This window comes from Capra hircus, chromosome 13 (assembly GCF_001704415.2).
Source record: "Capra hircus breed San Clemente chromosome 13, ASM170441v1, whole genome shotgun sequence".
NCBI classification, from domain to species: domain Eukaryota; kingdom Metazoa; phylum Chordata; class Mammalia; order Artiodactyla; family Bovidae; genus Capra; species Capra hircus.
Window position 1 is genome coordinate 15586648 of NC_030820.1, and position 20648 is coordinate 15607295.

The window sequence follows — 20648 nt, forward strand, 5'->3', positions numbered from 1 at the left end:
AAACATCCTGGAAACAACATAAGCACCTGAAAGAGTTGAAGTTTTAAAACTCTTTGAGACACCAGGTCTAGTTTCTTTAATTTTTCAAACTATTAAAAAAATATATAAACTATATCAAAGTGCTTACTGTGTTAAGCAAAACTGCTATGAAGAAAAGACTTAACAGTGGTAAAATATTTACCTCATATATTTCTAGAGAAAAAATGAAGATCCTTACCAGATTTTTAATAAATATACTTAACCTCCTATATGAATATTATTCCATCTTTTAACATTTCATTATTTATCTTTTATTAAAAGATAAATTTGAAAGAGTAAAAAAGTGGATGGCGGCAAAATAAATTCAAATTAAATATTCCTACTTGAAAAACCAACAGCTACATTTCACAATGGGGAAAAACTGAAAATAATTCCTTATTGCTATTAAAAGGGCTTCCCTTGTGGCTCAGCTGGTAAAGAATTCGCCTGCAATGTGGAAGACCTGGTTCGATCCCTGGGTTGGGAAGATCCCCTGGAGTAGGGAAAGGCTACCCACTCCAGTGTGCTGGCCTGGAGAATTCCATGACTATATATGTCCACGGGGGTAGCAACAAGTTAGACACAACTGAGTGAATTTCACACACTAACAGACTTGTAAGCTATTAAAAATGGCTGATTAAATAAAGGCAGGTGATACGGTTCTAAATACAGAGTTACTGGAAACTAGTACAGCAGGTAACATAGAACTGCAATACATATAGTCATGGAGGCGGATACTGAGTCATATCCTCTCAGTGAGAAGGGAACGAGGTTTAGAAAAATCAAAGATGCCACATGAACAAAGCACATAAGAGACACAAACAACATATACTTCTTCAGCGTGTTAAAAACAGTCACATCAAAAAAAGCATACAGATAAAAAATGTCATAGATGACATAAGAAAATAGTGTGTGTGTATATTTTTGCATATATATATATATAAACCTACAGTATTTACCACTGTTGATATATATATATTTTGAAGCAGCTCTGATGCTGCTATCATAAACTAAATTGTACAGCTTAGATTATTACAAGTCACAGAATCATGGTTTAAAATTGGAGTTCACATCCCCAGCTCCATTTTTATATACATTTATTTCGCAGCTTCCACATGATCTGAGTCGGGAGCCTTGTGGTATCTGGATTTTTTCGGAGTTTCCGTGCAGTGCTCAGCTGCTAATACACTGCATTTGTTTTGCCCTTTAATAACATCATTACCAAGTTGATTAAAATTACATTAGACTCATTATATACATAAAAAATATTGTCACATTCACTAGCTAAACAAATGTTACTCTCATTTTAAAACATATACTTCTGTACCTTGAAAGCTTAAAAGCCTCAACTTACAAGAAGAACCATCAATGTTAGATTTTCTATTCTCTACTGTTCAAACATGAGCAAGGAGACGGTGAAAACAAGCTCTCCAGTGAAACCCAAAGACATACTTTCTTGGAGTGCCCAAAACTTGGTCGCTGTTTTGGTCACTGTAGTGTAAAAGAATATTCTGAAATACATTGCTGATTTGTTACCATGAAACTGAACTTTTTTCACTGAACCAACCAACCAAAAAAAGATTTCTGAAAATATGATAGCCACGCTATTAAAAAAAAAAAAGACCAAAATCTGAGATTCCTAGTAATAATTAGGATCATTTTTTACAATTTTACAAAGCAATAATTTAATGGCCTAAGAGCAGCAATATCCACTGACTACATTCTTTAAAGGAAGAGGGCCAGGAAAAGACCATGTAAGCATCTCCCTGCCCTTTGTAGGGAGGTTTCACAGGAATTTAAGGGACAGAAGTAAGAAAGGACCATATTATTAATCCTGCTTTCAAATAAAATTTCAAAGCAGTTGGTTCTGCTATGAGTGACTGATGATTGGTAACTTGCAGCTTCAGCTGGCATCCACTGGAGAGTTTATGCACACACTTCCTGGGCATCTGGCAAGCATACTCTGCTCTGAGCTTTATAGGAGTCAGACCAGAAAAAAGGGCACAGACACACAAAAGCTGATTTCTCTGGGAAATCAGGGACACGCACAGGGACACACTGCGTGCTGCACTTTTGAAAACAAAACTTAAACTGCACTGATTTTTTTTAAAGCACCATTAAGTGGTTAGCCTTTCTCTCCAATGTCTTTAATTTTCAGATTGAAAGCTAAATGAGAAAGCTGAGCATTCCATGAGATGCTGAATCAAGTCAGGGCAAACCCTCAAGTCAGTTTAGGACCTGGGTTAAAAATAAAACGGGGGTGGGGGAGGGGGACGGACAAAACTTGACTAAAAGATAAGTTAGGGAAAAGAAGAATAAATTATTCCATGGATCTAGATTCAAAATTCTTTCCTTTAAACATTTTTTTAGTTCTGTGTTTGACTATATATGGGTAGATGCCTATATAGTAGCTATTAAAAAACACATACACTAGGTAGAGCCTTAAAAATATCTATTCTACTGCTTTTCAGTGCTTTGTAACATTACTCAAAATAGAATGGGCTAACAGAGTACAAATATTCAGATTTTGGAGAAAGATATAAATGAAACTGTGCGTGCATCCCTAAATGCTATTGCTGTATTTCCAGGTTAAATTCCTTTTAACGGGTTCGGTGATGATGCACGTTAAAAGCTCGTCTTTAAGCAGCATCTAGGTGGGGATGAAATCACTTCCATATATTCTTATTACTGACATACATGACAACTGTGCGAGTTCTTTACAGTCGTATAAAATACTGCTTTGGCAATTATAAACGTAGCAATTCAGGTCTCCATTATCTTGTCTGCAGCAAGTACAGATGAATTCTTACAGCAATACTGACTCCTGCATAGAGAGTCCATCCCGATTTCTGTAGTGATACGCTGGAGGTGAGGGCCCTGAATACTGAAACCCGGGTGAGGTGGCGTCTTCCAGAGCTGGGGAAGTTCTATACCGCACTGGACCATCTACGGAGACGGAGGGGAGGGAGTGGTCCTGATAGGGGGTGTGGTGAAACGTGGGGTGTCTTGGGAAACTGCTCAGGTGGCCACGGTTGACATCTCTTGTCCACGGCTGTCCGTGTATCTCTGGTCTCCACGTGTAACCAACTTCTGACCATTTTCTGTTATCTGGCAAACAATCCCCTGGAGGAAGGATGAATTTCCCATTCTTTGGGGACCCCGAATTGCCTGAATATCCGCCGGCACCAAGATCAACAGGGAGAACTTCTATTCGACTCGATGGCTGGACCACAGGAGTCGGGCGGCTGTAAGATTTCTCTGGAGAAGCAGTGACGGAAAGCGTGGAGCCGTAAGGTCTGCGGGAAGGATTTGTGTGCGCCCCGGGGGGAGAAGGGAAGCTGCTGTTGGCGGCGGGGACCCGTTTTGGAGAGCTGCTCTGGTAGGTGGGGGGGTTACTGTACGAAGGGGGGTGCGCGGGCCCGTGATCTTCCCCGTCTGGCAGGAACGGGTGCTGGACGTAACTCGAAGGCAGGACTTTGAAGGCGAACCTGGGCGGGGCTCTGGACGGGCTGGCGCCGGGCTCGGCGGGCCTCCGGGGGCTCTGCGCCCGCGCGCGCTCCAGCGCCTCCTCCACGGCGCCGCCCGGACCGTCCTCGGGCACGTTGTCGTACTGCGAGGCCGTGGAGCCGCGCTTGCCCTCATCTGCGTCCAGCACCTTCGTCTTCTGCCTCGCGTGGGGAGCCCGGGGGTCGGCGAGCGCGGGGGGTGCGGCCCGGCTCCGGCCTTCCACGGCGGACTTGGCGGTCTTCTCCAGAACCGCGGCCTCGGAAGGCTTGTGCCATCGGGGCGCGAACTCCTTCCGGGCGCGCGAGGTGGCATTGCTGTTCTGGTTGGCCGCCGCGTGGTTGTACCCGGAGCCGTCCTGGGCGCCCGGCGGGGGTCTCCTCTGCGCCTGCACCTCCGCCTCGTCGCGAAGCCGCTTACCCTCCTCGTCAGACGACTTCCGCCGCTGCTGCCTCGCCCTCTCGGGGGTGCCGGTCTGGCGCGGGTGGGGCGGGGAGGGCTCGTGGGTCTTGTGGGGCGAGCCGCTGCCTCTCCGACCGCCAGGGTGGGGACTCGACCTGCCCACGTTCCTCTGTCCGTTGCTCAGGTGAGTAACACCAGCTGACTGACCTTCCGGGGGAAGCTGCCCCAAAGGTTTCTTTGGAAATTCATCCTCTTTGCCTAAAGGGAAAGACACATTCGTAAATGCCGTATGTGCATGAGCAAAGAGTACCAAACCTAAGACCTACATCAGTGAATCACTGCTTACTCTTCAGTTGCGCACTCAACATGCATAGCCACACAGAGACAGGCAGCATTTTAGCAGCTTAGGAAAAGCATTTTTTAGAGATTGACACGAAAACATCCCCAAACTCAGAAGTCTTATTAGGCAATGTGCAGATGGGAAGATTTTATATAACCTTATATGAGTAGTAAGAAAAAGTGATAGTGACTCAGTAGTGTCCCACTCTTTGGGATTCCATGGACTGTAGCCCACCAGGCTCCTCTGTCCATGGGATTTCCAGGCAAGAATACTGGAGTGGGTAGCCATTCCCTTCTCCAGGGGATCTTTTGAATCCTCAGATCAAAGCTGGGTCCCCTGCACTGCAGGCAGATTATTTACCATCTGAGCCAACAGGGAAGCCCCATGAGTAAGGGTCATAGAATTGTATAAGATGATGATTAAATTTTGTTAAGCTATATTATTACCTGCTTTTTCAAAAATGCAAAGCTGATATTCTCATTTCTATTCCTAAAACAATCTTGCAGGTCAGTAGTTCAATGTCTTACCATTACATTCCTTCCACTTAAGCATTCCTCAACTAAAAGAGTTTAGAATCTCAGTAAAATAGTTTCTATCAACGTCAAGCAAGTCTGCCAAGTTTAAAGGTCAACTGATGACCAATTGTGACTCCAAGTTGTACCCAAATAGCTCATTATTATTCTCTCAAGTAATTCCACAGGATAAAAAGAAAAAATATTCTGTACTTCCAAGTTAATATTCTAACAAATTAATATTCTATCCTACTTTAAATGCAAAAAAAGGAAAAAAGAATAAAAAAAGAGAAAATCATATTAGATACTTTTAGTTTTACATTTCAAATAACATCAGAAAATTAAAGAGGAATTAAAGGAATGTGCATTTAGTAAACAGTGTTTAAAAACAATCCACCATAATATGGACACCTATAAATAATACCATCTTGAAAAGATGACAGACTTCACTTCTAAAAGTTCCAAACTTTAAGATATATGCTTTCTACCTGTCACTACAAAATCATACATTCTCACTTAAAAATAAGTTGTTTCTCTCTTTAAACGTCCCCCCACCTGACAAACGGTTAGGAGGAAGCCATGGGTCCACAGCTGTGAGCAGGCAGACGCCACCTTGCTTTCATGTAGCTCATGGTTTAAGTGAGGATAACTATTATTTAGCCACATATCATAATTTTAAGATATTAAAATAGTTCAATGAGCTTTTCTTTGGAAGGGAGCAGAGAATGGTGGTAAATAACCTTTAAATAGATGAGCTGCCAGAATCAGAGTTACTGAGCTAAAAATAAACTTTGTGTTTCCCTAATTCAGTGGGTTTTTTTAAGTTTTTAAAAGGAAATTCTCTTTCTCAAATGAACTCTCATATGAAACTCCAAATAAAAAAAATATAAACAAAGCTGCTCTAGGTAAAGTGGAAGGAAGAAGTAGGGAGGAAAGAAGACTAAGAGAGAATTGAACATCTGGGGGAAATAATACCACATCATATCCTGTCCCTATGTTCTCATATCCAGAGATTTCCATCCTGAAATCTTCTGGATACATAAAAGGCATGGATCAGCAAAGACTAATAGGATGCATGGTAAAATGCAGAATTACAAATATACGGCCTATATTTCTCAGGAAAAGGAATGAAAAAATGAAGAGAAAGTAATAGACTGAGGTGGTAATTTCATGCCTGAAGCAAAATGGAAAGGTATGTGTCTTACATATGAGGGATTTTTAATTTTACAATATAAAGAATAAGCAAAGTATTCACCTTACACTTAACATTACTTTATATTCAAGCCAATATACACATCTCTAAGAAGAGCCATTAATATTCTATGCATCTACACATCATATTAGAATTAAAAGAAAATTTTAGCATGTTCCATTTACTGAATGGTCAAGAGGCCAAAACCCACACCGGGAGGGAAAAAATCTGCAACTGTTCTAAAACATCCAAAAAGTAGCTTCTTAAAGGTCTTTCACGGTCACCCATAATACATCTCCCTTTCACCTCAGGAGCTGACTCCACTCAAAGTGCAGTCCTACTTACTTTGCAGTCTAGTGTCTTAAATAGTAACAGAATCACAACCAAGGTTTTGACAAAATGTCCACCCATTCATATGTAATTAATCTTAATTAGAGTAATGATGTATCACTCAAATAAACAGTACAGAAACATAACAGTTATAAATACCCAAGATCTATATAGATAAGAAACAAGATATAGCAGGGTTTGGAGGAAAAAAAAAAAATTCAGTGCAAACAAAAGGACACGATGTCTATAATTAACTGCTGAATGTCAGTCTCTCACTAGGAACGAGGAGTCTCTAAGAGGTGACGATGAGTACCTCAACTGAACAAAGATATTTAGAGGATACAGCCCCTTAGCTCCCATAAAGATTCTAAGTAGGAAAAAAGGAGAGCACTTTGAAAGATGCAATAGACAAGCATATAAGAAAGAGCCTTCTAAAACCTAAGTGCTTGAAAACCCTAACTCCTGCCCATATCATGGACAGTACTGAAGGTTAAGCCAGGAGGCCGAGGCGGGAGGGGCAAGCATATTCCCAGGCACCAGGGCCGGACCGCAGTGCTGGGATCCGCATAACTTAAAACAGCGTCAGACAGCAGCTGCTGTCCACAGGGGCCTGTGACCGGGGAGCAGGGCAGGGCCGTGACTCCGCACCCACTTTTGCCTCCCACCAGCAGTTGCTGACGGAAGACGTGTGGGTCACGCCACGTTCAGTGGATTCCTGTGACTGACCCAACCCCTCTGAACAGCGCAAATCCTCAGCAGTTCAAGGGCAAGCAAATGTACACTTGTTCACGTTTCTAAGGGCCTCCGTGGCAGTGGGAAGGGCCCTGTCTCTCAAGAGGAGGGACCGAGGAGAAGGAAGGGAAAGAGGAGCGGGGAAGGATGGGCCAGAATCAGGGAGAGTAATGGGGGCAGGGGGTGGGGGGTGGGGAGCGGGGAGATACCCACAGCAGAGCGTTGGCCCTCCTGAGGCCGCTGCTGGACTGAGTGAGGCCCAGGCCTCACCTGGCAACCATAGTAGCAAAACCCAGGGGCCCTGCACCTAGGAGAGCTGACCTCCGTGTCTAAGTACGAGATCAGGAGAAAAATATTCCCCAACTTCATTATAAAGTGATTCCTTTCTGAAGTACATATACCCTTGTCTCATGTGCTGATAAATATTATTTCTCTGCCCTTTTCCCACACAAGTAGATCCGTATAAGCGTTAAACATTCTTGGACAATATCTTTCACAGATTCAAACTATTCAAACTACGCACCCCGCCGCCCCACCCGCCAATGTGCCTAATACACACACTGCTGCATTTGGTCTTTCTTTGGTTTAAATATCTCCTTTCACCCCTAAGCAATCGGGTATAGCTAAAAGATTGAAGCATAACTGATGTCAAACAGTTGGCTATAAATAGGCAATAAGTATTAACATTTACTATCCATACTTTCATTCTGGACTTCCTTTCAATAGACATGAGATTGTTTTCTGCTCACCTCACTTTAGCTCCTTGCCTAAAATTCTATTCTTCACTTCCTCCCATGAAAACCAGGAGCTTAAATGAAGAAGTGGGAAAGCAGCGTGCTTCCCATCACATACAACACGGATGCTTCTGTGAAAATACCACGCTAATGACGCTTTTCACTAGGGTTCCATCACATAAATGGTAAATATCTTTATGCAACTGCCAAGAATTAGACTACTCTGCTCAAAAAAAAAAAAAAACAAAACTGTAACTTGATATATTTCAGAATAAAGGCAAAAAGTTTCTTATTTTTCTTGAATAACACTTTTTTCTTTAAAACAACAACAAAAAGAACACTCCTTAGCATCCCTTGAAAAAAAAAGGGAGGGGGGGAGTCTCTAGTCCCTTCTGGCTCCTCCATCTTTCATCTTACTCAGGTCTCTGTCACCACCCAGTGGACATCACACGCAACTACAAGTCCCTGAGACGGCCTGCCTCGGAAGACCGCAGCGGCTTTCTGAGAACATCAGCCTGGAGAGTAACCCAGCTCCGGGGTTATTTATCCACCCCTCTCCTTTTATCCACCCCCACCCCCTCTATCTCTGTTCTACTGTAAAAACATCTTAAAAACTACTGCCACCAAGTTTCCTCGTGTAGATTGGGGTTGAGTATTTTCTAAAAGTTATCTGAGGGATTAGATGAGACAATGTGTGGAATGTGGCACAGAGCAGACATTCAATAAACACTAGCTGCTAGTTAGATGCTAAATCAGTCCATCCCATTACACAGGTTTGGATATTTTATTCTCATGTTTAAGCAGCTCTATTATATATATTTTTTCTATCAATATATGTGTCTTTTACTAAAACTTGTTTAAAACTTTTTAAAAGTAGGTTAAGTCATTTAAAAATAAATGTTGGGATAGCAAGAATATAGTTAGTAATTGCTACTCCAAATGCATTCCCTGTGACAGGAAAGAATTAGTAGAAAGGGACAACACTGCATGAGAGAGGAGGGACCTTCCGGAGCAGAGTGCTGGCCTCACAGGGCCCAGGCCCACACGCCACCACTGCAGTGACGGCTTAACTTCTGGTGAACCCTGATGACGCGAAACAAACCTCGGAGAAACACCAATTAGACTCCTTGCACTTAAATAACTAAAAGGAAAGCATCTTGGTTTTTAGCAAGTGTTCTGAAAACTTCTTTCGACTGTGCTCTCTGCATTTTCTTTTTTCTTTCCCTCTCATCCGGTACTGCCCTTTATCCACCCTTCTCTATTTACCCTGTTTCTACTGCTATTATGACTCTCTTCATACTCTTGTTACTGCGTAAATTCTGGGTCTCCTCCGTGCACCCTGAGAACAGAAGGAATGTCTCTCTTTTTAGTTGTTAAATCCCCAACACAGCACCTAGCAGAAAACCTAACAGGAGGCACAGGAAGATGTTTTGGAATAAGTGAATAAAATATATTATCCACACTGCTGCTGCTGCTGCTAAGTCGCTTCAGTCATGTCCGACTCTGTGCGACCCCATAGACAGCAGCCCACTAGGCTCCCCCGTCCCTGGGATTCTCCAGGCAAGAACACTGGAGTGGGTTGCCATTTCCTTCTCCAATGCATGAAGTGAAGTGGCTCAGTCGTGTCCGACTCTTAGCGACCCCATGGACTGCAGCCTACCAGGCTTCTCCATCCATGGGATTTTCCAGGCAAGAGTACTGGAGTGGGGTGCCATCGCCTTCTCCGTATCTACACTGCAGCATACTGCAAAGAACCAGGGATAAGCAGTCAGGAACCTCGGACTCGGACTCTGCTATCTGCAGGTTCTGCGGGCTTCATATTTATTAGCATTTTAGTATCAGTTTCCTCTTCTATAAAATGGGTCTTCTACTTGCTCCCATACTGCATGTGGTTCTACAAGTGATGGTGAAAGTAAAGAGTGCTGATTGTTATGGTAACTTAAAGCCATGGTTAACTTCTGTTGAAACATTATCTATCTATTAAACTTCCTAATTTTCCCACTAGGAGAGGCAGATTTAATGAATATTTGCTCTTTCTTAAAATAATGAAGCCATAAGCAGGCAACAAGACACTGATTTACATGATGTCATCAGAAGTATGCGGATGTTTTCACACGGCAATGGGCCATGTTAATTGCACAGTATCTCCTGATCTTAACTGTAAGTTATACATAAAGCCTCTGGCTATTTCCTTACCAGGCTCTGGAAGGTCAAGCTTTGCCCGCTTCAGTTCTGCCATAGAAATCTGGAGCTGCTCTATTACAAAGTCATCTTCGAAGAAAAAATCCTTTGCCAAGGTCTCCTGAAGAAATTCTACAAGTTCTTCCATGGACAATCTCATTAGATGTTCTAAGAAAAGATGAGAAAAATAGACAATGGCTACTTTAGGTTGAAAAGATAACATATTTTATTCTGATGTATATTTTTAAGAGTGCACCGCGTACAACTTCCAAATGGCCTTGTGAATATCACCAAACCTCAGTTAGGACAAAACTGTTTCCTGATATTCAAGCACAGAGAAAAGCAGGTCAGAGAGAAGAGCAGGTCGCCTCAGGGACTGGGGAATGGTGAACGCTGCTAAATACCTTCTCACAGGTTTAAGAATAACCACACCTGGGTATTAATATTTCCCCAGAGCAAGAGTTCCTAGAGACCGGAAACTGACGAAGACCGCCCAGGAAGATGTGTGTTTTCCTGATAAGGGCTGTGACTGCCACAGGCATAGCCACTTCTAGGTCTGTATTTTAACTGTCTCAGAATTTCTCAGAAATCTCGGAGGCAAGAATTCTACCACTAAACCACCAATGCCCCTCTCCAAATTTCCTGAAAATCTGGATTATTAATTTTATCTGTATTGATACTTATGCCAATGCCCTACAAGCAGATGTGTGTACTTTTGCAGTTCAATTTACAGAAATAAACGACACTTCACACATTATTCACCTCTTTGCTTTCCCCCAGTCAACGGTGTGTATCACTGATACCTCTCACTTCAACAAGCATGACTTTATGCTGTCACTATTAACAACTGCATAAGAATCCACCGTGTGTACGCTCTAAATTTATGGATGACTCTTCTAATACTGGGCATTTAGGTTGCTTCTTTTTTATTTTTTTTGTACTGTTTAAAATCACAGTGTGATTTTTTTTTTTTTTTAATAACAATGCCTCTAAATATTGGTAAGGGAATCAGGAAAAAAAAAAAAAAAACAAGAAAAAATCTTAGGAGCCTCAGGTAACTATTGGCCCAGACACAGTTTTTGAAGCTTTATATGATGAAGGAACTTCATCTAAGTCCTCGATCTCTGTCTTCCTGATGAAGAAAATATACACAACAGCAAAGGTTTTCCAGAGTTTAACCTAATGACAGTAGGATATAAAGTAGTTGTTGTGTTTAAGGTTAATTTACAAAGAGTAGAGAAACTTTTTACTTGTCAAAATTAATCAAGAGTCATAAGTGAAACACAATTTAAGAGGAGGAAGAGAGTTTTGGTGCTTTCTCACTGCTAAAGAATGTTAAACTAGTAAGTAATACTTTAACACAGAGTATGCTTCTGTTCTGCATCTTGGTCAGTTCATAATCCAGAGAGAAAAGAAGGACATGGTGGGGAGAGGAGAGGGAGGGAGACTGACTGACTTCCTGCGGTTCTGACCACAGATCTGAATTTTGGGAGACTCACTGCCAAACTGTTTCATCTTAGGGCTGTGGTTTGGTGTTGGGGAGGCAGGGAAATGAACCTCAAGACTTCTGAGTCCTCTTCTCTCAGAGTAAACAACATAGATGTGATTTTAAAGTTTCAGTCTTATCTAGAATTTGAATAATGTGGTGCTCCTGGAGACCATGCTTTTCAAGTAAGCAATCAAACCATTTCCTATCAAAGTACCAAAGACGTTCTTAGAACAAAGCCACAGCGGGGAGGAAAACTATAGAACACGACCCCAAGCACTCGGCTAATGTATCACTGAGCTGGGAAACTGAAGAGATGACCACTCAAGAACAAGGCAAGAGGGCAGAGTATACAGTAAACGTGAACTCAGGCTGTGCCGCAGGCTGGAGGTGCTGGGTGAAGGCACCCGTGTGGAGCTTCTCTTCCCTTCTCTGCATGGTCACAAAAGGAGTACCATAAGTTTTAAGGGTAGTTTAAGACTTTAAGATGAATAAGGTCCCTCATATTCATAAAGAGCAACTCTCACTTCTTGACTTTCAGAGTAAGGCACAGCATATCCTATTTATCCCTTGCAATATTGCAGGGATTCCCTGGTGGCTCAGACAGTAAAGCGTCTGCCTGCAATGCGAGAGACCTGGATTCGATTCCTGGGTCAGGAAGGTCCCCTGGAGAAGGAAATAGCAATCCACTCCAGCACTCTTGCCTGGAAAATCCCATGGATGGAGGAGCCTGATAGGCTACACCCCATGGGGTCGCAAAGAGTCGGACACGACTGAGCGACTTCACTTCACTTCTTGCAATACTGCAACTGAAGGCCTTTTGCTACATTTGAAAACTGTGGGCCTGGAGGGTACTTGCTACAGAGGCCACAAAGCAGCCAGACAGGGAGATGGGGAGGGTCCCCAACTCTGGTCTACTGTCTGGGGCTGGATGCTCTTTTCCTGGTGAAGCAATCACAGAAACGCCCTCTCTAGATCTGTTAACTATAGGGCCTGGCTTCTCTGGTCTCTCCCTTTTCCTATTAAACTTAAGAATCAGATCAATGAAAAAAATAATAATAATAAGGGACATCCCCCCACACACACACCATGGAAACAAACAACCAGTAGGAATATTAGTAGTAGAACCAACATACCGCATTCTACTTAAACGTGAAGATGGAACTGGCACAGAAAAGAATTAAAAGACATTTGCAAGGAGTAAGCTTCTAGTCACGAGGAAGAACCAATGAGGGAAAACCAGCAACTGAAGATAATTTCTTCACTGATTTTAAAGAATTTTTAAACTCATTACTAAAAGGAAATGACCTTGAAGTTGGGTGGGTAACGAGAAGTCAAGACTTAAAACAAGGCTAGATTTTTGTGAAATCTTTATAATTAAATGCTTTCTTACTTCTGTGTAATTTTAAGATTGTGTAAGACATAGCAGTAAGAACTCGTTCTCCTTCGAAGATATAGATGTCCCATATTCTGAGGTTTAGTGTAAAGGGCGTCTATAATTAAAAACAAAACAGAAATAAGATGAACAGTTTGTCCTCGTCTGGTATTTTTAATTTTATGATTGGACTTTAAAAATAAACACTCACCCGATCAAGGAAACATTGAAAAAACCATTTCATTGTGTAAAAACTTGTGTAGACTTCTTGCGAATCCTGGAAAAAACAAAAATTCCACAATTTCTGGATTGCTGCACACAACACACGGCAATATAATAAATACTAAAAGTTAGGCAGGTTGTTGGAGGCAGCTGTCACAGCTGAACAAAACCATTCATTACAAATCTCCTCTGTGCTGGGGTATTTCCACTTTTTCTCTTCTGACTCTCTCGTCTTCTTCCTCAGTTGTACTTTTGAAAATCATCCTGAGAATAAACCCCTCATAAGATAAGACTGTAATACAATACTTTGATTCTCCTTTAATATATTCTAAAAGGAAGCATCCTTGCTTTACTAAATTACTATATTTTTTCAGAGGAGTATGCATGTGATTCACTGAGGACGAGTCTGTATGATCCTTAAAATATTTTAGTGCAGATACTTTAGTGCAATTAAAAAACGTCCTAAATCACTGAGAAATCACATATCCTTAAAAACTATATTGTTTGTATTACTATATATCAGCTTCAAAGGTGACTGATGCTATGAGTTAGGGCTGTGATAGCTCATCGGTACTAAATTTCACAAATCTCATGTCATTTGAGCAACTGGGAACTGTAACCGCTCGGTAAATGAAATGGATGAGACTGTGCACCAACAGAGTAATGGGGCCCAATGGCTGCACTCAAGTCTTCCAGCTTTATTCTTGGTATAGGTGGGTGTAAGTCAAGGTCATATCTACCTACCAAGTGCTGCTTAAGCTTGGACAAAAATTTATTCAGTATTTTTTCATGATGTTCTTGAAACCTCAAGAGTTTGGGAAAACCATGGACAAAAAATCCTAGAATACAAACATAAAAACATACTTCATAAATAATAACAACAGAAATCCCTAGTTTAAAATGCAACATATTTCTTTTATCTTTTAGCTGTTAACAACAATAAAAACAAACCTACTAGTTACCCAAATATTTTTACTTCTCTCCAAGGAAACAATTATGTATAAGCTCTGATTAATAAAAACTCATAGCCTAGTATGTGCTTGCTAAGGATCGCCTATCACCTTGTAAAAATATAGAAGAGGACAGAGTATTTCTGAATTAAAAGGGAAACTAAGAAAGTAAGAAAAAATGGAAACTGAAGCTTTTTATCAAGATTATCTGTTTACTTGAAGTACTGGGTGATGTCTTAAACACACACTTCTATAAATTATTCTAATTTTGATTACTTATTTTGCCTCCCCATTATATATAAAACAAACATTGTATTATTCTTTTCAGGCTTACTCTAACAGTATCATTAGAGTAACCATGCTTCCCAGGTTAATATCACTTTTTAATCCTTTTTATAAGTGATATTTAACATAAGCTAAAACATACGGGCACTGTACGATCAATGTTAACATAGTCTATCCGAAATGATTATGCAGTACAATCTATAAGATTTCTAGGAAGTAACTGTAAATGGGAAGTTAGTATTAACTTTGTGTATGTAACTCATGGAAATTTACATCTATTTTTATTCACAAGTTTCCTTTCAGAAATTCTAATAGTCCATTAAAAAGGGCACATACACAATGAATTTATGATTTCTCCATATGGGTTTTTCAGCCTGGGTTCTAGGTAACTTCAAAAGACGTTAATAAGTGTCCTATGTTTTTAAAAGAATCCAGGAGAAATACTGTATGTCACATATACCCTTTTTTGCATATGTTCACAGGCATATGAGCTTCTGAATGTTTCTAAGTTGTTTTATAGCCTAAAGACACTTGTTTTTCTTGGTTTACCTCATCTCCCAGACTTATCTGATTTTGGAGTCCAATATTTCCCCACAGAACGCATGTTTCCAAAACGGAAAACTATGTCCCTGCAAGAAATTGAGGAACACTGCTGGGAAGAACTGCTTTATGATCCTTGGGGAAGGGCTATTTCTTAACTGATTCTCAGCTTTCTAAGGAGTGCGTAAAAGTCTCCAGAGATAGAAAATTCCTCCCCTAGTAATACTTTCTGGTGAAATGATTTCATAAAAAAAAAAATCTATATGTGTGTGTCTCTCTCTCTGCCACTTTCACGGCCAATTTGAGAGGAAGAAACTCAAGACAAAGCCTGATTCTGAAAAAGGCAATTCCTTCAATAATAACATGAGCTCAAGGATGCTAAGACAGCCAACACCGCTTCCCTTTTCAGTGGGGTTCCAGACTTGGTATTTTAAATCTCATGCTTTAGCCCTCACATTACACTTCTGTGAGTGATAACAGCTTCGTATACGAAATGCAAAGAACTGAGGTAACTTTCAGTTATAAAATTTCATAGGCAGATCTAGAAACAAATATCTCTAGGTACAAACTTACCCATAATAATGACCTAAACTGCTCTGTAAATGTAAATGTTAGAATAGTAAAATAAATACTGCTTTGTAGATTAGTGTGGGGCTTCCCAGGTGGCACAGTGGTAAAGAATCCACCTGTCAATGCAGGAAGCACAAGAGATGTAGGTTTGATCCCTGGATCAGAAAGCTCCCCTAGAGAAGGAAATGGCAACCCACTCCAGTATTCCTGCCTGGGAAATCCCATGGACAGAGAAGCCTCGTGGGCTAGTCCACAAAGAGTCAGAAATGACTGAGTACACACACATAGCTGAGACTGGTGACAATAATTACTGAAAGCAGGTTATCAGGCTTGTTAAAAGAGATGGATTTTCTAAAACTGGACAGTATTCCACATAATTACACACTACTTAAGCTGTTAATATCCCACTGTACTTCCAAGATTATCAGCAATGCCATCTCACGCTAAAGCAAAATAAAGACTGATAAGGAAGAGTTGTGTTTCCTCAAGATGCCCTTTGCAACAATACTACTGAATGGTAGTTCAATGTAATGTGTCTTACTACTGGAGTCCACTTATGGGATGGCAAAGTGTCCAGAAACACTTATGCAGATAGTATTTATTTTTTTAAAAATCCACAGCAAACACTGAAGGAGATAGCTAAATGCAAACATATACACATACACACAATGCTTCAACAATAACCACATGGTAAGAATGTGAGACTTAATCAGCTATAGAAGGTCATAGTTTTGAAAACATCACTTTAAAACTGTGGCAGGTTCCCCACCACATGAAGCTTCAACGTTCACAAAGAGAATGATGGTCCATTCTCAGAGTGATTAGTATTAAAATTGTTTTTAATTTGATATTATCACACTCAATGGCATTGAGAAAATAATTTTGCATTATATGGACAAATGCCACTTCTTTTTCAAGAGAAGTTTCAATCCAAACTCTCTCAAGTTAAGTTTATTGCACATGCTTGGCAAATATAATAAAAATATTATTCAAAACAGTGTAATAACTTGAAAACCAAAAAATTACATAAGCTTTGAAATATCAAAGTGCCCAGAATATGTTACCAGCTTTTTTTTACTGTAAGATGGAATCAATTTTAAGCCTGAAAGAACTAAAACAAATATTTGACATACCAAATTACTGTGGACCTTTCCTTTAAATACCTCAGTGTCATTTCTCAATTAATATTCTCTGACAAACTGGTATAAATTGCAATATCCAGTCAACAGTAGACATTTCACTGAAGGCATGACTGTCTAACAGTTTCAATCAAAAGCTTCCAATAATTCAGTTTTTCCTAAATTCTTCCAAACCTAGTTTCTCCTAACCAGGGCAAGTAAGGAAAGAATTTTAAAACGTCAATAGTATATGTTGTAGTAAAGACGAAGGAATATAAATCTGAACAGAAACGTTCAATGAAGAAGAATTAAATAAGGAATTAGTAATAAGTACCAATGAATTAAACTCGCCCCTAGACAAGTTTCTATACTTGACTCTACCAAGCATCGGCCCCGAGCCTGACTTTGTTCGAGCCTGCCTGTCTCCCCTCCCTGTTTGTTGCTGATGGCCCCCTCAGGGTCCTCTTACCGTGCATGGCGTGTTTGGGACCTGAGAACAGCTTGACCAGGGCCCAGAAGGCATCTTCCTCATTCATATACATGAGGAGCAAGGCTGTGATCTGGCTCATCCCCTGACAGTATCCAACCTCCTAAAGAGAAACAAGAACAGAGAAACCGGGGGTTTAAGACCAAAGTACATGTCCATGCAGGTGTGAAGAACTGATGTAGAAAACAGAAATGCCTAAATACATTACTTAATGTGCAGTTCTACAGAGAAACGTTACAATCTTCACAGTACCGAGCCACATGCTAGCAAAGACTATGTTTGTGTTGAAGAGTAAATGCAGAAGTGTGGACAAGGCTAACCTGAAAGGACTTTATTGACCTCTGCTCAATACTGTTCTCACACCTTCTGTAAAGAGCACTGTTTCTATTTCTGTTTTATGTGTGATTCTCAGCTCAATATTCCTCCTCTTTGCTCAGATGCTGGCAAATTTCTCTCCTTGCACAGTTCCCAGTTGGCTGTCTTTTCTCCTCTAGATTTCCAGATCCTTACAGAGACACATTCTGGGGACCCTTTCAGTCTAAGCCCCTTCCCTGAGAACTGCCCATTCTCCCCATAATTACACATAATGACACTTATGTGTAATATCACATGGCCTTAGGGATCCATGTCATGACACGTGAACCACAGCTCATGGGGACGAGGACGCCTAACCCCAGGGAACCATTAATTCAGCTGCATGACAATTTTACTCATTCACTAATTACATGTTTCTCTAGGAAAACTGAATAAAGCCACAACTACATGCATGGTGGTATGTAGCTGAACAGAATGCCCACACTGAGGCTATGGCTGCAATAGCAGCCTAAGAAAAACAGATAAGCAGGCAGAGAGAGACATCTGAAGAGAGAAACAGTATAATGAACAGTTTCCAGAGACAATCAGAGTCACCAGGTAGCCCCGAGCGGGACAGAAAGAGGAGCTCTTCTCTCTGTAGGCTTCTCACCCTCCAGCTCCAACAGCCACCCCCAGCTTCATTTCTATCAGATGCCCCTTTAATCAGTTCCTTTTTAACTTGCCCTAGTTTGAGTGAATTTCTGTTCCTTGTAACTTAAAGGTTTTGATTACAATAGAAATGGTACACTTTAAGGTTCAAGGTGTCCTTCCTGGAATCCAGTCAGCAAAGCATTTACTTGGCATCTATACTGGCGTTGACACTAGCTGATCTCTTCCTCCAAATCTCTCTCCTTCAAGAGTAATCAATGCCTTAAGAATAACATGTTCTAATACCAAAACGTTTAGTTTTGGCTTACTCCAGGAGGCAGCAAGTAGGTACTTATGGTCTGCTATCCGGACCTCACCAAATGAATGAAATGTGATTCTGAAAGGCAGCCTCCCAGGGGAATGAAGAGTCACCAAGAATCAAGCAGAATTAATCTAGCCACTACTTCCTGCCCCTCCTGCCCTGCTGATTCCCAGTCCTAAGTGCTTAAAATAAAAACAAGAAAAACAACACCACAAAACAAAGCAACCTGTAGTAAGGGGGGGGAAGTGAGCTTTGCTGTCATGCTGTGATTCTTCCCACTTTCCGAGCAACTCTGCTCTGATATCCTGGGGCGGATGAGGGAGCCTTGGGAAGGTCCACACAGACCGTCCAGTCCTGAGATGAAGCAACACAGGCCAAGGGGGCTTTTCCAGGAAGGAAGCCCAGAGATTTCCTCCAGGTGCTCAGAACACAGCTCAAAGAGCTGTGGACAGGCAGGCGCTGACTTACCGTATTATAAATAGAATATGCAGCAAGAACGTGGAACAGGGATTGTTGCCTAGAGGAAAGAAATTTACATCGAACACAATTTAGTTTTTTCACCTTTTTAAAATTAGGAACTTAAATAAACAACAGTTTGACTGATGATAAATAGATAATCCAGATAAAGCTACTATTATTATAAAGAAATGACCCCAAGCTCAAATTTAAACAATACTCTACACAGCCTAAACTTGGGGCTAGATAACACTCATTTTGACAGAAAGGATTTATAACAAAAAGCACAAAGCACATCACCATGTCTTCAATTTGGTGTCCCCTTTCTGTTCTCATAGAATCATCCCCACAGAAGGGGCCGGCTGGATGGAGCTGTGGACCAACATTCTGAAGCCTCCTTCACAGGGCCAGCATCCTGCAGCACCTTGCAGTGGGGGGGACATGTCCCCTAGGGGGCGGTGTCCGCTGGAAATCAGCTTCCAAGACTGGCATCAGGATTCAGGGCCCAGGATCCAAGCATGGGAACAGGAGTGGCTCCACCCACTGTTACGTCTTGTCCACTAACAACGTTTGCTTTCTGCTCCATCAGCCTTAGGCTCGGCTGCTCTAGAGGTCCTGGCTCCAAAGAGAGGAGTGTCCCCACTAGGAGACAAACACTTCCACTGAACTGGGAGCCAGGTTGCCCACCCCTACCACTATGGGCTCCTCATGCCTCTCAATCAGTAGACAAAGGAGGAGGCGAGTGTACCGGCTGGAGTGACTGGTCCTGGTCATTAAGGGGAAAGGTGAGCTGCTAGGACATGGTGGACGTAAGCAAGAGCATGTCTGGAACACAGAGAATACTGAAGGTGCCTCTAGAGTATAACCAAACCCAGTGATTCAAGTCCACGGAACACCACCACAATCAAATTCAGGCAGGACTGCTAATGGTAGACGCTTCAGGAATAAAGCTTTAGGGCCCCCAGCAGCCAAAGTACCTGCTGAGGGCAAAGGGTACATGGGATGGGAAGTGGAAGGTTAGTTATGACCAGCAGCGACCACATGCCCAGTCACGGAGATGATGACTACATCTGTTATGAGTATTTTTTCCTTATTTTGGTATCAATATGTTTGTGGATATACATATATATCTTTAATGTGCTTTGTTCCATCTCTTTTCCCTATGTCCCCATCTACCATAAGATGTTTCATAATAGCTGACTTTATATCACAGCATTTAGGTTATACATATCAAAGCAAAAACAGTACATATCCCCAAGGACTCAGCATCATTCTGTCGGGAGGGGGTTGGCATATTTTGATAGTTGTGGAAGTTCAGAATATTATAAGGAAGTACAACTTTATTGTCTTTATTCAAAAATTCAGTTGATGAGTGTGGTCTGTTGATAGTGAGCTTCTTCTGTGCACTTGGAGGGGCTGCAATCCCCAGCTATGCAAACTCTAATGGAGGTGCGGCTGTGAAGCAGGTCTTTTGTAAACGTAACCAAAACACAATCAGTTGACTTGAAGTCGGGGAGATTACCCTCCATAATCTGGGAAGCCCTGGTGCAATCGGTCAAAAGGTCGTAAGAGCTCCTGAGGCCCTTCCTGACATCTGCACTATGGACCTTGAACTTGCTAGTCAGTTCCGGCACACTGGAACCCAATTCCTCACAGCAAATCCCTCAGTTTACATCTCTTACTGGTTTCTATTTCTCTGGCTGAACCTTAACTGATACGGAGGACAGCAAAACTGTACATTTCATTCCTAAACAGTCACTGTCGTTTTATTCACTCATTTCCCATTTTTTAGTTTCACCCATGCATGGAATCAAGGGTCTAAGAATGCATTTATTACTGACATGGTTCTCAAAAAGTAACAAAATCTCTCATTTCTCTTCTGAGATTTTTAATAAGAGTATCTACCATATATTTAAGAACTTCTAGATCATAAAATGACTTTATAGCAAA

At 41.4% G+C, this 20648-nt stretch overlaps 1 protein-coding gene across 3 annotated transcripts in view; it reads right to left on the bottom strand.

The window, feature by feature from the left end:
* The window catches only part of USP6NL (USP6 N-terminal like), a 198353-nt gene continuing 178339 nt past the window's right edge, over positions 635–20648 (bottom strand). For all 3 annotated transcript variants that reach the window (XM_018057001.1, XM_018056999.1, XM_018057000.1), the window contains exons 9-15: positions 18711–18759; positions 16961–17081; positions 13773–13867; positions 13018–13083; positions 12825–12924; positions 9961–10113; positions 635–4182 (exon numbers count right to left, since the gene is read on the bottom strand). In XM_018057001.1, the coding sequence (XP_017912490.1) occupies positions 2825–4182; positions 9961–10113; positions 12825–12924; positions 13018–13083; positions 13773–13867; positions 16961–17081; positions 18711–18759 (1942 nt within the window). In that variant the 3' untranslated portion in view covers positions 635–2824. The remainder of the gene's footprint in view (positions 4183–9960; positions 10114–12824; positions 12925–13017; positions 13084–13772; positions 13868–16960; positions 17082–18710; positions 18760–20648) is intronic.